The following is a 19,620-nucleotide window of genomic DNA, read 5'->3' on the forward strand; positions in this document are numbered from 1 at the left end:
AGCTGAGGCAAGAAGATTGCCAAGTCTGAGGCTAGCCTGGGCTATATAGTGGACCTGTCTCAGAAAATCAAAACATGAAATAGAACAAAATTTGTTTAGTGGAGATTAATGTATCATCGGCCTTATCCTGAAGCATATATATTCTTGAACAGAGTTACCCCCAAGAAATACTAACATTCAGTATTTGATCCACTGAATTTCCTCTCTTATTGAATTAATATGATGTAATTTTGAGAATATCTTTTTAAAAAACACACAGTGCTTTAAGTAGTACAAATAAATATTATTTGATGTCTAATATGAAATTATACTTCCTTTAAATTTTGAGCTTTTAAGTCCTACAATGAACTTAATGTTGAAGTTTTAATTTAAGGCATAATTGACCTTTAGTTGGAGATCAATTAGTTTTTATCGATAAATATAAATTACAGATGGTAAACATAATCTCTGGTGAAAAATGCTTTAAAATCTATGGAGTCTGTTTAAAATCTATTAAATGTATATAGTAATATAAATCTTCTTTTGAATGCTATCAGAGTGCCATATTTCTACTTGGGAACATTAGGTGTTTCAGACCTGTAATGTAGGTCTCTAAAATGAAAGCACATGGCCTCAGCAACTGCTGAAGTGTAACGTTTCTCCTGTTTTGATTGGTTGTCTATCACCACGCAAAGTCCACAGGCTATTCCCTGTCTGGGGTTCCTGCATTCTGGAGGATCTGTTCTTCAGACATCTGACTCCTTGGTCTGAGCCTTTTTTGGTTCCTTTAATTCTTTGTTTCACTTCACCTGTATTTTTTCCTTCTGTCTTTTTTCCTTTTCTTTGCCTAAAAAGAAGAAAATTAAAAGGTAATAAATACTCTTTGATTGTTCTTCATAGATACCTAAATTCTCTTCCTATTTTCTCCACAAAACTTACTTACACCTTGGTAAGGGTAACAGTAACAAACAGTAGCAAGGCTGGCACAACCACCTCCTCCCATATTCACAGCAGACATCAGCAGCACTTTTGCCCAGTGGTCTCATGGCTGGCTTCAGGATTTTGTTTAATAAACTGTTAGACTAGTCATGGAGATGGCTGTACTTATTTGCCATCCTAGTCATACTGTGCTTTTTAAAATTAAAACTAACTTGAATGGACAGTCAGGCAGATAGTGTAGTTAGTACTAAGTGTTTATAGAGAGATTGGATTCGATTCCTAGAACCCCTGTTTTAAAAGCTGGCTACAGTATAGCACATACTTGTAATAGTAGCAATGGGAAACAAAGACAGGGAGATCCTTGATGCTTGCTGGGTCAGCCCCTCTGGCCTACTTATGAGTTCCAGGCCAGTGAGAGACCATGTGTCAAAGAACAAAAAGTTGGATGGTATTTAGGGAACCATAAGATTTTACTATCTGGCCTCTACACACATGTATACTCCCACAATGTGTACCTGCACACATGAAAACATAGAAAAGTCTGTACATTGGGGACAGGTTTTTTTTTTTTTTTTTTTTAAGTTACAATGGAGTTTGGTCATTCACATTTAAGTAGGAATTCTCTGGATATATTCAAAATCATTTGAGCCATTTTAAAAATACTTAATAAAACTTAAAAGTTTTGGTGGATGAAAAAGATTTGAGAAGTATACAAATACACAGAAATTATGAGCACCTATTATTTTACTACCTAGAGATCCTTGTTCATGTATGTGTTTAAAATATAAGAGTGAATCTATTGTTTTCAACCTACTTTAAAAAAAAATCTGTATTTTGTCCAGTGTTAAAAGTGGAGATAACTTTAGAATTGTGTATGGTTAGTGGAGATTAAACAAGAGTGTGTAGCCAAGTGTACTTTTCTGCTTATCAGTTTCACCTTTATTGCAAAGCTAATTCTCAAAATACCATCATGCATAGGATGTGATTTTTACAGGGGATTATTAAAGATCTAACTAAAAATGTTTGCCTTGATTGATGTATGTTGTAAACATTTAAATATTGCCAATAAATTGTGCTGTTTGAAAGGCTGAATACAAGGCATGAATGGCATTACATTGTAGAAACGTTCCCCTACTTGGCACATTTAAAGTAAATCTAAAGCTCCCTGTTATTAACACAGGCAAGATTAATAATACCCTTTAATTCATGTTTCTTAACTCTAAGAAGTGGAATCACTGGGTTTAAAATCATGTAATTTTTGAGTATTTTTAATACTATTGATTATTTACTTTGGAGAAGTTTAAATTATTTTATACTTTGCCCAGTTTTTCAGAGTGCCATTTTCTTTCTTTACCTTTTATTTTATGTGTGTTTTGTCTTTGTACATGTTAAATGTACCATGTCCGCAGAGGTCAGAAGAGGGCATTGTATCCCCTAGAACTGGAATTAACAACTGATTATGAGCTGCCTTGTAGGTGTTAGGAATCCATCCCAGGCCCTCTCTAAGAGAACTGACTGCTCTTAACTGTGGAGCCATCTTTCTAGCTCCAAGAGTGTCATTTTCTTGAATTTTATCGTCTTTAATATTTAATTTGAAACCCTAGCAGTATTATTTTTATTGCATGTTATAAAATACAACTCAGACTAGTGTAAGGAAAAAAAATGCTTTGGTTTAAGCAACAGCCAAGTTGAGAATCTCAAATTTCGTCAAATAATGTAATCCCTAGCTTTATCTAACAGTCACTCTGCCCTTCACAGACTACCTAGAATTAGAGAGTGCAGCATTCTAACATCTGCATACATATTGTTTGTGATTTTAAAAAAATTAAAAGAAACTCCCTAATATTTGGGTACTAGTCTCCTGGAATACCTCCAGTTTGCCCTTCTTGAGTTATTCATTATTAACCATGTGAATGGGATTTTTTGGTTATATGAATTAAGTGTCTTGCTCCAGGTTTTTGGTTGTCTCTGAGATTATCATCACCTCACACATAGGGCAAGACTGTGACCAATACTGGCACTGTCATAACGGGCTTTAGGTTTTTGTTGCAAATCAGCCAATTTATAGTCTACAGAAATTTCTGTCAATCATAGTATTCTGTAGCCATTTTAAAATTTCTTATTATTGGCAAATTTATCAAGCATTTTCTGCAATTTCGTCTTAATAAATAAAGTGGAATCAGCAATAGTGTCAGGGTTTGGTATCTGCTGGAACTGCTTGCAGACAGGAGCCCAGTAGGGCTGCCCTCTGAGAGGCTCTGCCAGCGCCTGAGTAAGACATATGCAGATGTCACATCTTACTCACAGCCAACCAACCATTGGACTGAGCCTGGGGACCCAATGGAAGAGATAGGACAGAAGGAGCTGAAGGGGATTGCAACCGTGTAGGAATTAGGGTTCCTGATGTGAAATTCACAAAGAATCCATAAAAAGTTTAAAAAAACAGACTTGGGGAAAAATTGTCAATAATCATATTTATTAATTTGTTGAATCTTTAATTAGAATTTATTTTCTTAAAGATATTTAAAGCTTCCTAATATGACAGTCTTATTTTTGGAAACTGTTGTTAGGAAGTTTGTTCCCATTGTTATCAATTCTGACTCATGTTCAGGTATCCTCTGGAAGAAAAATAATCCTTGTGAATTTTTGGTACATGCCCAAAGGCTTCAGTGTAAGTATACTGCATTTGAAAAGATATGTAATGTTGAGCTGAGTGTAGAGGTTCATAACTGTAGTCCAAGCACTCAGGAAGCTGAACTGGGAGACTTATCAAACTCAAGCTCAAGATAAATAAATAAATCTTTGAAAAAAAAAGAGTACTTTTATTATTAATAGGCTCTCTTCCTCTGTTAATAAGACTAGGATATCTCGACCTAATATCATCTAATAAGAGAAAAACCACAAACAGGAAAAGCCAGAAAAGAATTGATATTTTAATATAGGTACAAATTGTAGTTTGACTAGTTGGACACTATTTCAAAAGAATGAGGGTAGGGATCCCAGAATAACCTGGGCTATGGCATGGTACTCTCTTAAAAACTCTGGATGTAGATATCTGTAATCCTAGCATTTGGGAGGCTAAGGATTGCCACCAGTTCAAGGCTACTTTAGGCTACAGAGTAACCTTTTTAGTAGTTATTTGTTACCAATATGATCACCTCAGATACAGACTTGTAACGGAATATAAAACTATGCAGGGATCAGGCTAGCGATGGCTCTGCAGTGAAGACCAATAACTGCTCTTCCAGAGCACCTGAGTTTGATTCCCAGCGTCCACATGGTGACTCCCAGCTATCTGTAACTCCTGTTCCAGGGACTCTTAACACTACCTTCTCGTCTCTTCAGGCACCAGGCATGTATATATGCATGCAGGCAAAACATCCATGCACATAAAATAAAAAAATAGAGATCATTTATAATCTAGAATATACTTGACACCAACATGAAAGCTTTACAATTCCCATAAAATGTACCTTTAACACTCACTGCTTTGACCTCTTTGAATGAGATGTAACTTCCATATAATTTCTGCTAACAATTCTCTGAAATTGCATAAATGATAAATCTACCTTCTAAATGTCTGAAGGTAACTTTCACATTTCTTATTGTTGTTCAGAGAAGTCCTATAATTTCTTAATTTTTAATTTAAATTACATATTAAGTATCTGAAGTATAGAAAGACATAAACCACTTTAAAAATGGAGGCATTGGGGGCTGGAGAGATGGCTCAGCAGTTAAGAGCACTAACTGCTCTTCCAAAGGTTCTGAATTCAAATACCAGCAACCACATGGTGGCTCACAACCATCTGTAATGAGATCTGACACCCTCTTCTGGTGTGTCTGAAGACAGCTACAGTGTACTTACATATAATAATAAATCTTTGGGCCAGAGCGAGTAGGGGTCTTGTTTAATTCCCAGCAACCAGCTACAGGGTACTCATATACATAAAATAAATCTTTTAAAAAAAAAAAAAAGATAAAAATGGAGGCATTTTCTTACATGGAGTCTGAGACCTACTACTTATGAGAACATTATCTTTTTCACAGACAAGTAAGATCAGAGGGTTATTACTCAAAATTAGTTAATATTGGTTAGGAGCAACTAATATAGGTGGTGAGTAGAGACTCTTACATTACAAGAACTTCTTTGTCATCATTTATAGTATCTTCATCATGGTTAACTTTTAAAACTAAAGAGGGAAAAGAATTCAAGGTATGATTTCTGTGTATATACTTTTATTCTGACCTTGTACAAACTTAATCAGCCATAATATTCAAAGAAATGTTTTAAAGGACACACTCTTTTGAATATATACACAAAGTTTAGTTTCCCTGCTCTAAATTTGACTCCATTACATTCATAGTATATAATCAAACTGAAAGGAGATACTGTTTGCCTTCTATATCCTTGGGTTCTATATCTATCAGCCAACTAGGGATTGAAACATTTTGTTGGGGGATGAGTAGCATTTCTGTTGAGCAAGCACTTTCTTCAACAGTTTAACAACTAGTTAAACATGAGTATTTTAATACATAAATATTGTAAATCATCTAGATGTTACCATTTAATATGAGACAGGAACTTCTCTGCAGATATTGGTATCTAGAATGTGGAGTTTGGGGAGCATCCTTAGAATACAGAAGGATGACTAACGTGGCGGTGGGGGTGGGGTGGATGGGATGTTGTAGTTTACCCTTGGTAACCTTGGGCACACATCTATAGATTCAGCCAACCAGGAATTGAAACACTGGGAGGAGGGGAGAATAGCATCTACTGAACTCCCACTGTTGGGTGGAGTAGTTCCTATGATTTGGGGAGAAGCCATTAACCCAACTGGTACTGATGGGCCAGTGATTCTTAACTCTGACAGTTATAGATTCATGAAGGTATTTAAAGGTGATCTGATTATTTTAAAAACTTCTTTATGTGTAAAGCCCTCGCTTCCATCCCCACCAACACACAACAGGAGTTACAGAAAATTAGGGGGTGGGGGGAAGCAAAAAAATTATTCGTTTGACTGTCTTTGAATCCTACTCATGTATTATTGTTTTTGTTGAGTGTTTTTATAGTTTATTTTCATCAATTATAGCTCACACTACCTAATATTTTATAGTATATATAGTTGCTATAATCAAATATTTTTGTCATTTTTCAAAAATTACTGATCTATGTTTGTAAAATTTGTTATAAAACCTACTGATGGTTCTCTGCTAGTTTCTATGGCTTAATAATTACCTCTTTAGTTTTATCCTTGTTGAAATTTGATTTGCTAGATTATTTTTGGTTTTAGATTATTACTAAATAATGACATAAAATGCTTCTTGATCTACGGTTATTGAATCACTCAATGAATCTTTTATCCTTGGTATACCATAAGGTATTTTGCTAAATAAATAGAATATGTTTATGGTTTTTATAATAATGTGAAAGACACCACATTTTTTTTAGGATTTATTTTTATTTTATGTATATAGGTATTTTGCCTTGTATATGTCTGAATACCACATGCATGCGTTGCTAATGGAGGCCAGAAGAAGTTATTGGATCCCTTTGAACTTGAGTGTTGGTACTTGAACTCTAGGCCTTCTGCAAGGAGCAGCTAGTGATCTTAACCACTGAGCCATCTCACTAGCCCAAGATACCAAATTTTAATATATTCCACAATCCCCTGAGAAATTCTTTAAAAGGATATCTAGACCTTACCTTTCGGTTTCCAGTACTGGAAGTCTAGTCAGTGATTGATGTAAGGCATATATAACCACTTATTTTTTCTCGTTTAAATAATTCTGATGAGATTAGTTTCAAATAATACAGAAATTACAAGATCTTAAACTTAGATTACTAAGCTTCTAGTCTTTCTAGAAAGATGTAAAAGGTTAGGTTAGTTCTCTGTATTTTTCAGACAGGGTCTCACTATGTCACCTGGCTGGCTCGCCACCTCTTGGACTCAAAGTGATTCTTCTACCTTAGCCTTCACGTTGATGTAACTAGAGAAGTATTCTATAATGTCTCACTCTTCCTTCTTAAGATTTATTTTTGTTATTTTATGTGTGTGTGTGTGTATGTGTGTGTCTATATGTAAGTGCAGGTGCCTGAAGCTTCTGATCCCCTGAAGCTAGATTTAAGTATAGGATCAGATCTAGTGTCCTCTGGAAGTACAGCTCTTAACTGCTGAACTATCTTTCTAGCCTCCTTTATTTCTTTTCTTTGGTGGTGGTGGTGGTGGTGGTGGTGGTGGTGGTGGTGGTGGTAGAGAAGGAAAATAAACTCAGTAAGGAGTCCTCTTTGTATTTGAGACAGGGTCTCACTGTGAACCCTTGGCTGACCTAGTACTTGCTATGCCTCAAACTCCCAGAGATCCACCTGCCTGCCTTGAGAGTGTGTAATTAAAGGTATACACCATTATCCCCAGCTAAAAGTTCATTTTTAAGTTTATCAATTAGACTTTAGGAGGTACTTTAGATTATAGTCCCAAAACTACAATTTGTACCTATTAAAATATCAATTTTTTCTGGCTTTTCCAGTTTGTGGTTTTTCTCTTATTAAATGATATTAGGTTGAGATATTCTAGTCTTATTAACAGATGAAAAGAGCCTATTAATAATAAAAGTACTCTCTTTTTTTCAAAGATTTATTTATCTTATATGTGAGTACACTGTCACTCTCTTCAGATACACAAGAACAGAACATCAGATCCTATTAAAGATGGTTGTGAGCCACCAGATGGTTGCTGGAATTGAACTCTGGAAGAGCAGTCAGTGCTCTTAACCACTAAGCAATCTCTCCAGCCCCAATAAAAGTACTCTTAATAACAAATATAAAATATTTGTTTAAGAGTAACCTCTAGCCCTCTTTTAAAGTGAAAAATTGATATGGAATCGATTTACTGAAAACTAAAAACACTTTTTTGGAAAAGATTGTAGAAAACAAAATTAATCTAATCATTCTGGGCTAGGTTTAGGAGTTATATTTATAATAAGATTTTTGATTCAGTAGACTAAGGAAATAGCTTAGTGAATAACACGCCTGTGGAGGCATGAGGGCCTCAGTTCAAATCCTAGCATCTACTTTAAAAGCCTCGTATGGCTGCATGTGCCTGCAATCCCAATACTGTGAGGTAGAGATAGGAAGATCTCCCAGTTCAGTAAGAGACCCTGTCTCAGGAGAGTGATAGATGAGAACACCAGTATTATCCTGTGACCTCATGTATGCACTCAACACACACACGCGCACACACACACAAACACACACGGTTGATTGAATAATTTAACATTGTAATTTGTACTTTTTCCTTATCACATTATCTTAGAACAAAATAGTAAAAGACTTAAGTATTGTATGTGTCTTTCAGCATTAAAGAGCTGAGCCTGGTCAACACAGCAGGACCTTGTCTCTGAGAAAACAAATCAAAAAGCAGAGTGTGGAAATGATTAAGCCAGGAAACTTCTTAAACATTGGCCCTCTTTCACAAACTGTTTCAGTATCTATGCTCTCTCCTTTTGTCTGTAAACCTCCTTTTTGGTGAGATGCTTGGTGGTTAGGAATATCAGATATCCTGTACTAGTTAAAGCATTGTGAGCTGCCTGCCATGGGTACTGACAACCAAACTCAGGTCCTCTGCAAGAGCAATGTTGTCTCTTAACCACTGAGCTATCTTTCTAGGCCTAGTGGTATTTTTTTTTTAATCTCCTCAAATGTGCTGTAAAATACAAACCAAAAATTTGGTAAACTCTTTTTGTTTTCCTATGAAAGCTAAAAATCTTAGAAGGGATATCTTTCAGTGTTAAATCAACAGACCCCTTACTTAGAAACCTGTCTCAGGATACACTTCTTTTGAGAGTATGTTTTAATTATATTGTGTTTATTATTATCTTAAGGAAGTCTGAACTGCTTTGTGTTTAAAAAGAAAGCCTCAGCCTTTATTCTTTAGTTTTGCTTTATAAAGTAAAGAAGTAAAAATTAGTGCAAACAATACACTAGCAAGCGTTTGCTGAAAGGACCCTGATATAGCTGTCTCTTGTTAGCTGTCTCTTGTGAGACTAGGCTGGGGCCTAGCAAACACATAAGTGGATGCTCACAGTCAGCTATTGGATGGATCACAGGGCCCCCAATGGAGGAGCTAGAGAAAGTACCCAAGGAGCTAAAGGGATCTGCAACCCTGTAGGTGCAACATTATGAACTAACCAGTACCCCGGAGCTCTTGACTCTAGCTGCATATGTATTAAAAGATGGCCTAGTCGGCCATCACTGGAAAGAGAGGCCCATTGGACTTGCAAACTTTATATGCCCCAGTACAGGGGAACGCCAGGGCCAAAAAGTGGGAATGGGTGGGTAGGGGAGTGGCGGGGGAGGATATGGGGGACTTTTGGGATAGCATTGGAAATGTAATTGAGGAAAATACGTAATAAAAAAATAAAAAAATTAGTGCAAACAAAATAAGGAAGATGATATAGCAATCATTTAAATGGTGTGCTGCTTCCCACAGCCACCACTGCACAAAAATTTAAAAGAAGAAAAATGTGCCTGGTGTGACAGTTCATGTGTTTAATCCCAGACTTTGGGAACAGGCAGATGGAGCTCTGTGAGTTCAAGGCACGGCTGGACTACATAGCAAGTTCCAAGCCAGCCAGAGATATACAGTAAAACCCTGTCAAAATGTGTGTGTGTGTAAACAGAATTTGTTAGTGTCCATTGTAACCCAGAGGATCTCTGCTATCTCTCTTACCTCCCTTTCAGAGTATTATATGAATGAAATGAGTTTCAAAACTATTTCATTACAAAGTTCAAATTGAAAATAGTGAAGAAAAGAAAGCAGTTTTAATGTACTTAAAAATTTTCAAACTGTTGGCATTAAGGTACTTTCATATGGCCTCTATTTTTTATTGTAGAATATTAAGAATATACGGATTCATTTATATAAGGAGCTCCAAGTGATTTTTTAAATTCTTTCAAAATTTTACACTTATATACAGTGTATCAGACCTAACCCCCTGTTTGTGACAAGTTTCTTATAGCCCTACTTAAAATCTTAAGGTTCTTGAGTGAAATTGCTCTATAGTTAGGTGTATCCAGCCAGTGACCTACAGACCACATACGAGGCCACAATATGACAAATATGGCTAACACAAGTAATTGTAAGCCTACATAAAACATGCTTGTTGAAACATTTTTTGTAACTCGATTGCATAGTTGATGACAGTGCTGTGTCCCAATGTCAAAAAGTTGGACACACCCACTAAATGAGTTGAAATTTTTGTATCACAGTTTAGAATCTAACAAATGTACACATTCTTTACTAAACTTTGAAAACTGTCTAAGAGAGTTGCTGAGAACTCTTGACAGTTACCTAAGAAAGTTGTTTCTCTGCTTGTAGCTTTCAGCCTTACATTAAAAGGAAGGAGACTTAAAGAAGAGATAATTGTGTGCTTTGTTCATAAAATACAAGAAGAACTGAGTGAAAAAAAGTCCCGTTATATTGTTAAATGTTTAATAAATTCTAAGAGCTGTTTTCAACATTTAGCAAATACCTAACCTAGTAAGATTGGAATGGAGGAATAAAGTAGAGGCAGCATTCTCCATTAATAGAGCAGACTGTAGAAAAGGAAAGGCTTAAAACACTGGTGTTCCTATCCTATTTGAAATACAATTGCTGTTTTTAATCTATGGAACCCCAGCTTATTTTCATCAAATGAGGGCACTGTTTATATATTTATGGGTTGTTATGCGAGAGTAAGCACCCAGTGCAAAGTAATATTGATAATGGCAGGTTTAGAGAAGCAGCTGACAGCTGGGTTAGCCTTATAGTCAGGAGGCTCAGCAAAGGAAGACAGCTCTCCTTGATATAGCTTAAACAAATCTGACTGTTTTGGAAAGAATTCTCAGTGTGTATCATTCTATAGATACTTTTATTACCTTTACTAGCCCACCTACGGATCAGCACTCTGACTCACCTTCATTTTAAACACATTCCTACATTATTTGGTAGCCATTATTTCTAGTACTAGATAACCAGTGGCTAAGGAAGTAAGCACCTGGAAGTAGTAGCTTGTTACAGCTGCTAATGTAAAGCCCATGGTAAGAGAGTAGGTAGGAAGGTATTGATGTCAAAAGAAACTAATCAAATCATGTATAGCTATTAGTGTCTTAACCTGCCCATAAGTGTATTACCTATTCTCAAATTATTATATACTTTAGTTTCTTCAAATTTATTTAGGGTTTTTCTATACTGAGATACTTTGGAATGATTGCGAGACATTAGATACATAAGCTACTGTAAATTTGGAGATGAAAACATCTGCTTTGGAAATGTTAAATAAAAGCTTGGACATTTTAAAAGAATTTATTATGTTTTCAGTGATCTAAAATTTGTATATAAAAGCTACCTTATATAAAACTTTGTTCATGTTCCATACAAATCCTATATAATAATTTTACATGGTTTCTTCTAATTTTTATACAGTAAACAGGGAAATGCAAAATTAATTTTATTCAAGTTAAGACAAACTAACATGTACATTCTTGTCTCTCTCTCTCTTTTTTTTTTTTTTTTTTTTTTTGTTAAGTAGGATGAGTTCTGAACGTCGAAAAGAAAAGTCTAGAGATGCAGCAAGATCTCGGCGAAGCAAAGAGTCTGAAGTTTTTTATGAGCTTGCTCATCAGTTGCCACTTCCCCACAATGTGAGCTCACATCTTGATAAAGCTTCTGTTATGAGGCTCACCATCAGTTATTTACGTGTGAGAAAGCTTCTGGATGCCGGTGAGTTCTACAAAAACATAATAGACCTGAAAATTAGAAATTAAGAACATCTAGAAGTTCCTTTTAGCAGGAGACTACAATACTTTCTTTTAAGAGAGTGGTGTGTGTGTGTGTGTGTGTGTGTGTGTGTGTGTCCATGCACCTGTGTGCACATATTAATATGCTCTTATGAAGGGGCCTATGGAGGCCAAAAGAGGGTATCAGATCCCTTGAAGCTAGAGTTACAGGTATTTATGAGCCACCTGATGTGGGTGCTGGTGTCCAAAATGTAGTCCTGTTGGTTGCACAGCAAGCATTCTTAAATGTGGAGCTCTCTCTAGACCCATAATGCCACTCTTTAAAAAAAACATGAATTAAGTTATTATTGCATGTCTATGGGTGTTTTACCTTCAACACTTGCATGCCTAGTACTTGTAGAAGCCAGAAGAGGATTCTTTTTGGAACTGAAGTTACAGACAGTTTTCAGTGCTGGGAATTGAATCCAGGTCCTCGGAAAGATCAACTAGTGCTCTTAACTGCTTAGCCATCTTTCCAGTACTGCCCCAACACAATACTTTTTAAAAGTACCTAGTTAAGTCTTTCTGTATTCTTTACTCCTTTGATCAAGCTTTGCTTTTCTTAGTTGTAGGAATAATCCTTTTTGCACTGTAAGTTGTTTTGGCTTACCCTTTTTTTAATCCTTTATTTTTTAAACACATAAATAAAATTCATTAACTTTATAGCTCCTGGTACTTTAGGATGACAGTTGAGTAGATATTATAACCCAGTAAAGTTGTCATTGTTTCATTCTGAAGAGTTCTTGGTTCTTCCATGTGACAGCAATTTTTTTCTTACTAGCTTTTAAAGCTTCATTCCATCTATTCATTTCCTCCTGTCTACCTGTATCTCTTTGTCTCTCTCTCTGTCTCCCTCGTCCTCTCCCTCTCCTCCTCCTTCTCCTCCTCCTCCTCTTCCTCCTTCTCCTCCCCACCCCCACCCCCATAGAGTCTCACCCTGTAACCCTGGCTGATCTGTATCTTGCTGTGTAAACTAGGCTGCCTTGAACTCACAGAGACCCATCTGCTTCTCCCTCCTTAGGACTGGGTATAAAGGCATAACCTATCTTTAAAAAATATCATCCTTTTTTACACCCTTGGTGATTTGCTTGTTTGCAAATTTGTTTATTTTAAACAATTATATAAAACAACTGGAAAATATACAGGAATAAATATATGTATTATAGATATTTAAAAGTATCTGAGGTAAAGCCTTATTTTGTTTCTTTTCACATGTGCCCTTGCAGGTGATCTAGACATTGAAGATGAAATGAAAGCACAGATGAACTGCTTTTATCTGAAAGCCCTGGATGGCTTTGTAATGGTGCTAACAGATGACGGTGACATGATTTACATTTCTGATAACGTGAACAAATACATGGGGTTAACTCAGGTAAAGCCCATATATGGAGAGCACTAATGGGTGCTTATGGATATATGATATCGATCTAATTTTTTTAATGTGTTTGCAGTTTGAACTAACTGGACACAGTGTGTTTGATTTTACTCATCCATGTGACCATGAGGAAATGAGAGAAATGCTTACACACAGAAATGGTGAGAAGAAAGTCTATTGTTTGATTTAATATGACAGGTGATTTTCAGTCAGATATTGTTTCTAATTTTATTTTTTTGGTAATGTACTGATTTAAGAGAGAATGTTATTTCACATTTAATGTTAATACTGTTCTTTGTTAAAACTGTTATTCTACATTTTAGAAAACTCACAAGTTTTTAAAAGTCATTGAATTAATAAGTAGTTACATGAATTAATAAGTAATTACATACACGAGTAGAAAAAAAGGAAAGATAATTAAAAGACCAAGACAATTATAAGTAAAAATGCAGTATTAAGGCAAGAAGTTATAATACAATGACAGGTAATAAGATTTTAGATGATGACTGAATACACAGTGACAGTTTGGGTTCAGGCTTTTTTAATGTCCCAAAGAAGCAGGATTGGGGGTGGCCAAGATTTTAAGAGCACAAAGATGCTTTAACTTCTAAGGATGTTTTCAATAACTTGAGACTGTAGTTGGAAGGAACATGTGGTTGTACACACCTTTAATCCTAGCATTTAGGAGGCAGATATAGGCAGATCTCTTGATTTCCAGGCCAGCCTGGTTTATGTAACTAGTTTCAAGCCAGGCAAGGCTACAGAGTGAGACCCTGTCTCAAAAAGAGAAGTAAGAGAAGGGCTGGAGAGATGGCTCAGTGGTTAGGGGCACTGACTGTTCTTCGGGAGGGGGGACCCCACTTCAAATTCACATCCTCATGGCAGCTTACAATTGTCTGTCACTCCAAGATCTGACACACTCCCAAGGACACTCAAGCAAAATACCAATGCACATAAAATAAAAGTAAAATTTTAAAAAGTTGCAAGAGAGTTCTATGAAGTACTTGTTGAATTACAGAGACTTAACAGTTAATTTTTTTTTTAAATACTAATTTATAAATAGAGTATACTGGTGTCTCTTTCTTAATTCCCTCTGTCAGGACCTAGTGTCTGTTCTTTGAAAGTAGTCTTATTAAGTCTTGACTACTTTGCATTGTATTGCTATTGACCATACTGTATTATATATTACATGCTTAATAGCATTGCATCTAATTATTGATCTCTGCATCACTCTCAGTATATACACTCAGTTCTAAATAATGGATATTTTGTGTTTGTTTGTTTGTTTCCTAATACTTCCATTTTATATACCTTAAAATGTACCCATTTGATAAATGTCCATGATTTTTTTAGTATATTCGTAGAAATGGCCTAACCACCATCATACCTCTAATTTTATTTTTTAAAATTGTCTTGTTTTGTTGTATGTTTGTTTGTTCTGAGACAGGGTTTCACTATGTAACCCTGGCTGGCTTAGGACTCCAAGTAGACCAAGTTGTTCTTGAACTCATAGAGGGCCACCTACCTCTGCCTCCCAAATGCTGGGATTAAAGGCATGTACCATTACACTCAGCCATTTTAGAAAATGTCATTGCCTCAAAAAAGAAGTTCTATATGTATCTAATCCACCTTCTCTGAGCATTTCAAATAAGTAAAACATTTGTTTTGAACCAGACTAAGCAATAAAAATAGGAAATCAAGATGTTGTTTCAGAGTCATCTAAATGTAATCTAATTTTTTAGTTATGAGGTTTGGCATTAAGATTAAATTAGACATGAATTGATTTTCCTCTGCTTTATTTCTGTGGCTTTTTCTTTTTGTGGTTCTGGGCATCAAAGCTAGGCCTACATGTATGTACTAAGGGAGTACTCGTCCATTGAGCTACATTCCCAGTCCCTATTTCTGTAACTTAAAATTGTAAACAAGGTCTCATATGTAGCTCAGGTTGGCCATCTCCATCCTCCTTCTTCAGCCTCCCTAGTGCTGAGAATATTGGTATGTACCATCATGGCTAATTTCTGTAACTTCTGATAGAACATTCTTTCTGGCTTTCATACTCAGATGCTATTTACTTACAAAAGGTAAGTTGGCATTTTTAAAGTTCTGTAAACACGTTGCTGCTTATTCAAAATTGAGTTATCACAGTTGGTAAAAGACATGACGTATTTACTCAAGTTCTTTTGAAGGGGACATACTTATATACTGATAGACATTTATAGGGTACACTTACACCATTTTCTTATTTTCTTTACTTGGACCAAACTCACCAGCACAGATGAATAATTAATCCTGTGAAGTGTGGACTCTCCTCCCACAGTTCAGGGAGTCACTGCCGTCTTACACACACTCTCACTGGCTGGAGCTGTCAGACCTACTGACGTGCTGGAGTAGGTGAAGAGGGAGCAAATCATCGTTGTGTTAATGCTGAGAGCCTCGCTTTGATGCTCTCGTTGTAACAAATTTCTATGTTTAGCTGTGACTTAAAACTTGGTTTCTTGGTTTCATTAGGCCCAGTGAGAAAAGGAAAAGAACAAAACACACAGCGGAGCTTTTTTCTCAGAATGAAGTGCACCCTAACAAGCCGGGGGAGGACGATGAACATCAAGTCAGCAACGTGGAAGGTACACAAGCTGAGCGTGCACTTGATTATAGATAAATAAACCTATACACATACATGCTAGTATCAAGAGCTTTCACCAGGAGTGCAGAAAGTCAGCTGACCCTAGCACTTGGGAAGCAGAAGATCAGCTGCTACAAATTTGAAGGCAGCCTTGTCCTCACAGCAAGTTCCAGGCCAGCCAGGGGAACACAAGCCTTACCTCAGAAAACAAAACAAACAAAAGAGTTTTGCTTAGAGTTATGAGGGGAATGGAGAAAGTACTTAGTAATTAAGAGCATTTACTTGCCAAGCACCTGGCTTTGGTGCTCAGCACCCATGTGTCAGCTCACTGTCACCTGTAACTCCAGTTCCAGGAAATCATCCAGTATCCTCTTCTGACCTCGTCAGGCACCAGGTACACACACAGTGCACACACACATACAGATAGAGCACTTACACACATAAAATAAAAATCAATTTCAAAATAGACTTATGAGGGAAAAGTATAATTATTCCCTTTTGCATATTTGCATTTATATTCAGTATATGTAATCTCCATTAAAAACAGTATAATAATTTGACAGTTTGAAATATAAACATAAATTATTGGAAGTATGATATTTCTATACTAAGCTAACTTATCAGTTGGCTTTGCCAACTAGTATTTAAATCCTAATATAAGTATAATTTTCTATCTCAGTTTCCTTTTTTTGTTCAGTGTTGAACCGTAGTCACCAGAGCAAAATCAACTATAATGACCAGATTAGTGAAGAAGATAGCCTAGACTTAATACAAGGAGACCTTTTTTTTAATATTTAATAAGACAAATATTTTTCATTGTGTGTGTGTGCACGCGTGTTCATGCGTGTGTGTGTGTGTGTTTTAGTTGGATGCATGTAAGCATACCATGTGTTTACAGAGGCCAAAAGAAGGCATTAGATCCATATTCTGGATTATAAGTGATCCCTAGTTTCTATTTTATGTGCATGGATGTTTTGCCTCCATGTATATCAGTGCATGCATGCCTGGTGCCTGAAGAAATGAGAAGAAGGTGTCAGATCCTCTGGAAATATAGGGTTACAAATGATTGTAAGCTGCCTTGTGAGTGCTAGGAATCAGATGTAGGTCCTCTGGAAAAGCAGTAAGCTTAACCACTGTCTCATCTCTAGCACCCTACCTTCATAATGGTTTTTTTTTTTTTTTTTTTTAAGAATGCCTCATTATCTCATAATGTCTTAACTGCTATGCCATCTTTCCAGCTCCCCTTACCTCTTTCTATTTTAAAAAGGTAACTTTATTTTCTTACTCATATTCAGGTGCTTCACTGCACGGGCCATATTCATGTCTATGATACCAACAGTAACCAACCTCAGTGTGGGTACAAGAAACCACCCATGACGTGCTTGGTGCTGATTTGTGAACCCATTCCTCATCCGTCAAATATTGAAATTCCTTTAGACAGCAAGACATTTCTCAGTCGACACAGCCTCGATATGAAATTTTCTTACTGTGATGAAAGGTAAATTAACTATTTTATATTTTTAAAATTTAGATTTTCTTGTAGCCTTTTCATATCACTATAGTAAAAACTTAATTGATGTGTTCATGAAGCTAAATATGAAGATGCATCCTGGAACCCAAAAATGTAAGATTAGCTTTTATACTATAAATACTGTATTTAGCTATTATACAAAATCTATTAAGATGAAATTCTTGACCACATCTAGTGGCATCCTCCTGTAATCTTAGCTATGAGGAGACTGAGACAGGAGGAGGGTAATTTCCAAGTCAGAGGTGGATCACTTGTCCTACATGCAAAAGGCACTGACTTCTTGCTGTGGTACTGCAAGCAGTGAACACAAAAGTCATGAAGTTCTTTTGTTTGAGGGAATTTTGCTTAAATTCAGAAAGTAACTTTTAAAGATAAACAGTTTATGTAGAGTAGGCAACAGTTTTGGTCTGTAACCTACATGTTCTTCTTGAGCACCATCAACTCTACCCTTGGTTCCTGTCACCATTTCCCAAATCTGTTACTGCTTGTGTGTAATTGTCAACTTGATGTTTCTGCCTACACCATTTTCTTAATAATGAAATAAATACTCCTGTTTCTAAACTACTCTACTGCTCCCAGACAGCCTAAGTTACTGCACCTCTTGTGATACCTAATGTTGTTGACACGGCACTGTTGAAACCTGACTGTAACTTTACCACTTAGTAGTAGTTTGTAGTAAATATTATAAATGCACTGTCAGCCGGGCGTGGTGGTGCACGCCTTTAATCCCAGCACTTGGGAGGCAGAGGCAGGCAGATTTCTGAGTTCAAGGCCAGCCTGGTCTACAAAGTGAGTTCCAGGACATCCAGGGCTACACAGAGAAACCCTGTCTTGAAAAACCAAAAAATAAAATAAAATAAATGCACTGTCTCTCCCATCGTACTATCTACCTTGTGCTCCTGTCATTAAATTCTTTATTTCATTCCCTTTGGCCTGAATTGTTACCATAAACTCCTAAGCTGCATTTCTACCAACAGATTTGTGCCTTTTTACTTGTACATCCACTGTATCCAAAGGGGGCTTCCCAAGGTGAGGATCAGATTGTGCCCTTCTCTTGTTAGAAATACATCGGTTGCTTCTTGTAGTACTGTAAGTGGGAAGAAGATTTTTATTTGTCAAAAGATAGCTGTACATTCTGGGTATGTCTGTGATCTTAACACTTGGGAATTGAGACAAAGCTGACCTAAACTACATATGAATGCCTGCCTGACTGTCTCAAATAAATAAAATTTAAAATAGGTATATATTTTAAAAGCTGAAAGTAAAACAGACTTGTGCAGTTAAATCTAAATGTATTAAAATGTCAAGGAAAGGTATTTACAGTCTAGTCCCTTCTCAGTTCACCAAATTAATCAGGAGTTGGGAGAATCACCGATCTGGATATGGTTCCAACCACTCATTACAAAGAGTTCCATGTTCTTTTTTAATGTCTTGTGCCTTTGCACACACTGTAAAAGGATGCCTAAGAGCATCTTCTTAGGCAACATCCCTTGCACATGCTTCTGTCAGTGTTTATTCTGCTGCTGTCTTACTGGTCCTTTTTTCTGCAAGCAGTGTAGCCTGTTATTAGAGGCAGATGTTCTGTAGCCAACTGAAATTCTGACAGTGGCACCTAGATAATGATGAGCACATCAGTCCTTTTATGGTATCACTTTCCTGTTTGTTTATTTGGTTAGTTTTTTGGGTTTTTCAAGACAGAGTCTACACAGCCCTGGGTGTTCTGAAACTTACCCCATAGACCAAGATGGCCTCCAGCTCACAGAGATCCATCCACCTGTCTCTATACCAAGAGCTGACGTCTAAACTTCTAATATCAAGACTATCCGCAAATAGCTGTTTATTGTACTTAGTAATGTAAGGTATAATCATTTGGCACATATATTTGAGTATTTGCTGTGTTCATAGAAATGATGATTCTTGTGGACAAATGCCATCCTATATAGCTGCTTTAGAACACACGTTTTCTAATCTACTGAGAACAGCCTTGGTAAGAGTTGCAGAAGCGACTGGTCCACTGCTCACGGAGTGTGCAAGGCCTGGGGTCAGTACTCAGCATGCAAACAACTCATTTTCTGGGTCTCTTACCCTCTTTTGGTACTGAGTTTCTATGTAGTTCTCTAAACTTGAGTCTGTTTCCTCTTGCTTCCCCCAACATACATGAAATCAGTCTGCCAGGAAACTGTCTGGTATTTCTATCTTGATTTCTCAATGTCCTTTAATAGTCAACATTCCTCAGATTGAGAAATACTGGTTGATATGTGGTTGAGTCAAAACGTCCTGAGTCTCAGTATACACAATCTTCATTTATCTGATCCTCTTGCCTGCATCTCCTGAATTCTTTCCCTCCACTTGCCTGTACTAGT

The 19,620-nt window shown here is 36.5% G+C and overlaps 1 protein-coding gene and 1 long non-coding RNA gene across 6 annotated transcripts in view; one reads left to right on the plus strand and one right to left on the minus strand.

Annotated features, from left to right (window-relative positions):
- Window positions 1-19,620, plus strand: part of Hif1a (hypoxia inducible factor 1 subunit alpha) — a 39,551-nt gene that overhangs the window by 7,463 nt on the left and 12,468 nt on the right. For 4 of the 5 annotated variants that reach the window (XM_029484515.1, XM_021178822.3, XM_029484517.2 and 1 more), the window contains exons 2-6: window positions 11,482-11,675; window positions 12,958-13,103; window positions 13,183-13,267; window positions 15,615-15,727; window positions 17,022-17,224. In XM_029484515.1, the coding sequence (XP_029340375.1) occupies window positions 11,482-11,675; window positions 12,958-13,103; window positions 13,183-13,267; window positions 15,615-15,727; window positions 17,022-17,224 (741 nt within the window). The remainder of the gene's footprint in view (window positions 1-11,481; window positions 11,676-12,957; window positions 13,104-13,182; window positions 13,268-15,614; window positions 15,728-17,021; window positions 17,225-19,620) is intronic. The other variant, XM_029484516.2, reaches the window with a different exon arrangement.
- Window positions 645-19,620, minus strand: part of LOC147001257 (uncharacterized) — a 33,937-nt gene continuing 14,961 nt past the window's right edge. Inside the window, exon 3 of the long non-coding RNA XR_015045232.1 lies at window positions 645-826. This is a non-coding gene — a long non-coding RNA (uncharacterized LOC147001257). The remainder of the gene's footprint in view (window positions 827-19,620) is intronic.

Source organism: Mus caroli, unplaced genomic scaffold, assembly GCF_978045245.1.
Source record: "Mus caroli unplaced genomic scaffold, Mus_caroli_1 scaffold_14, whole genome shotgun sequence".
Taxonomy (NCBI): Eukaryota; Metazoa; Chordata; class Mammalia; order Rodentia; family Muridae; genus Mus; species Mus caroli.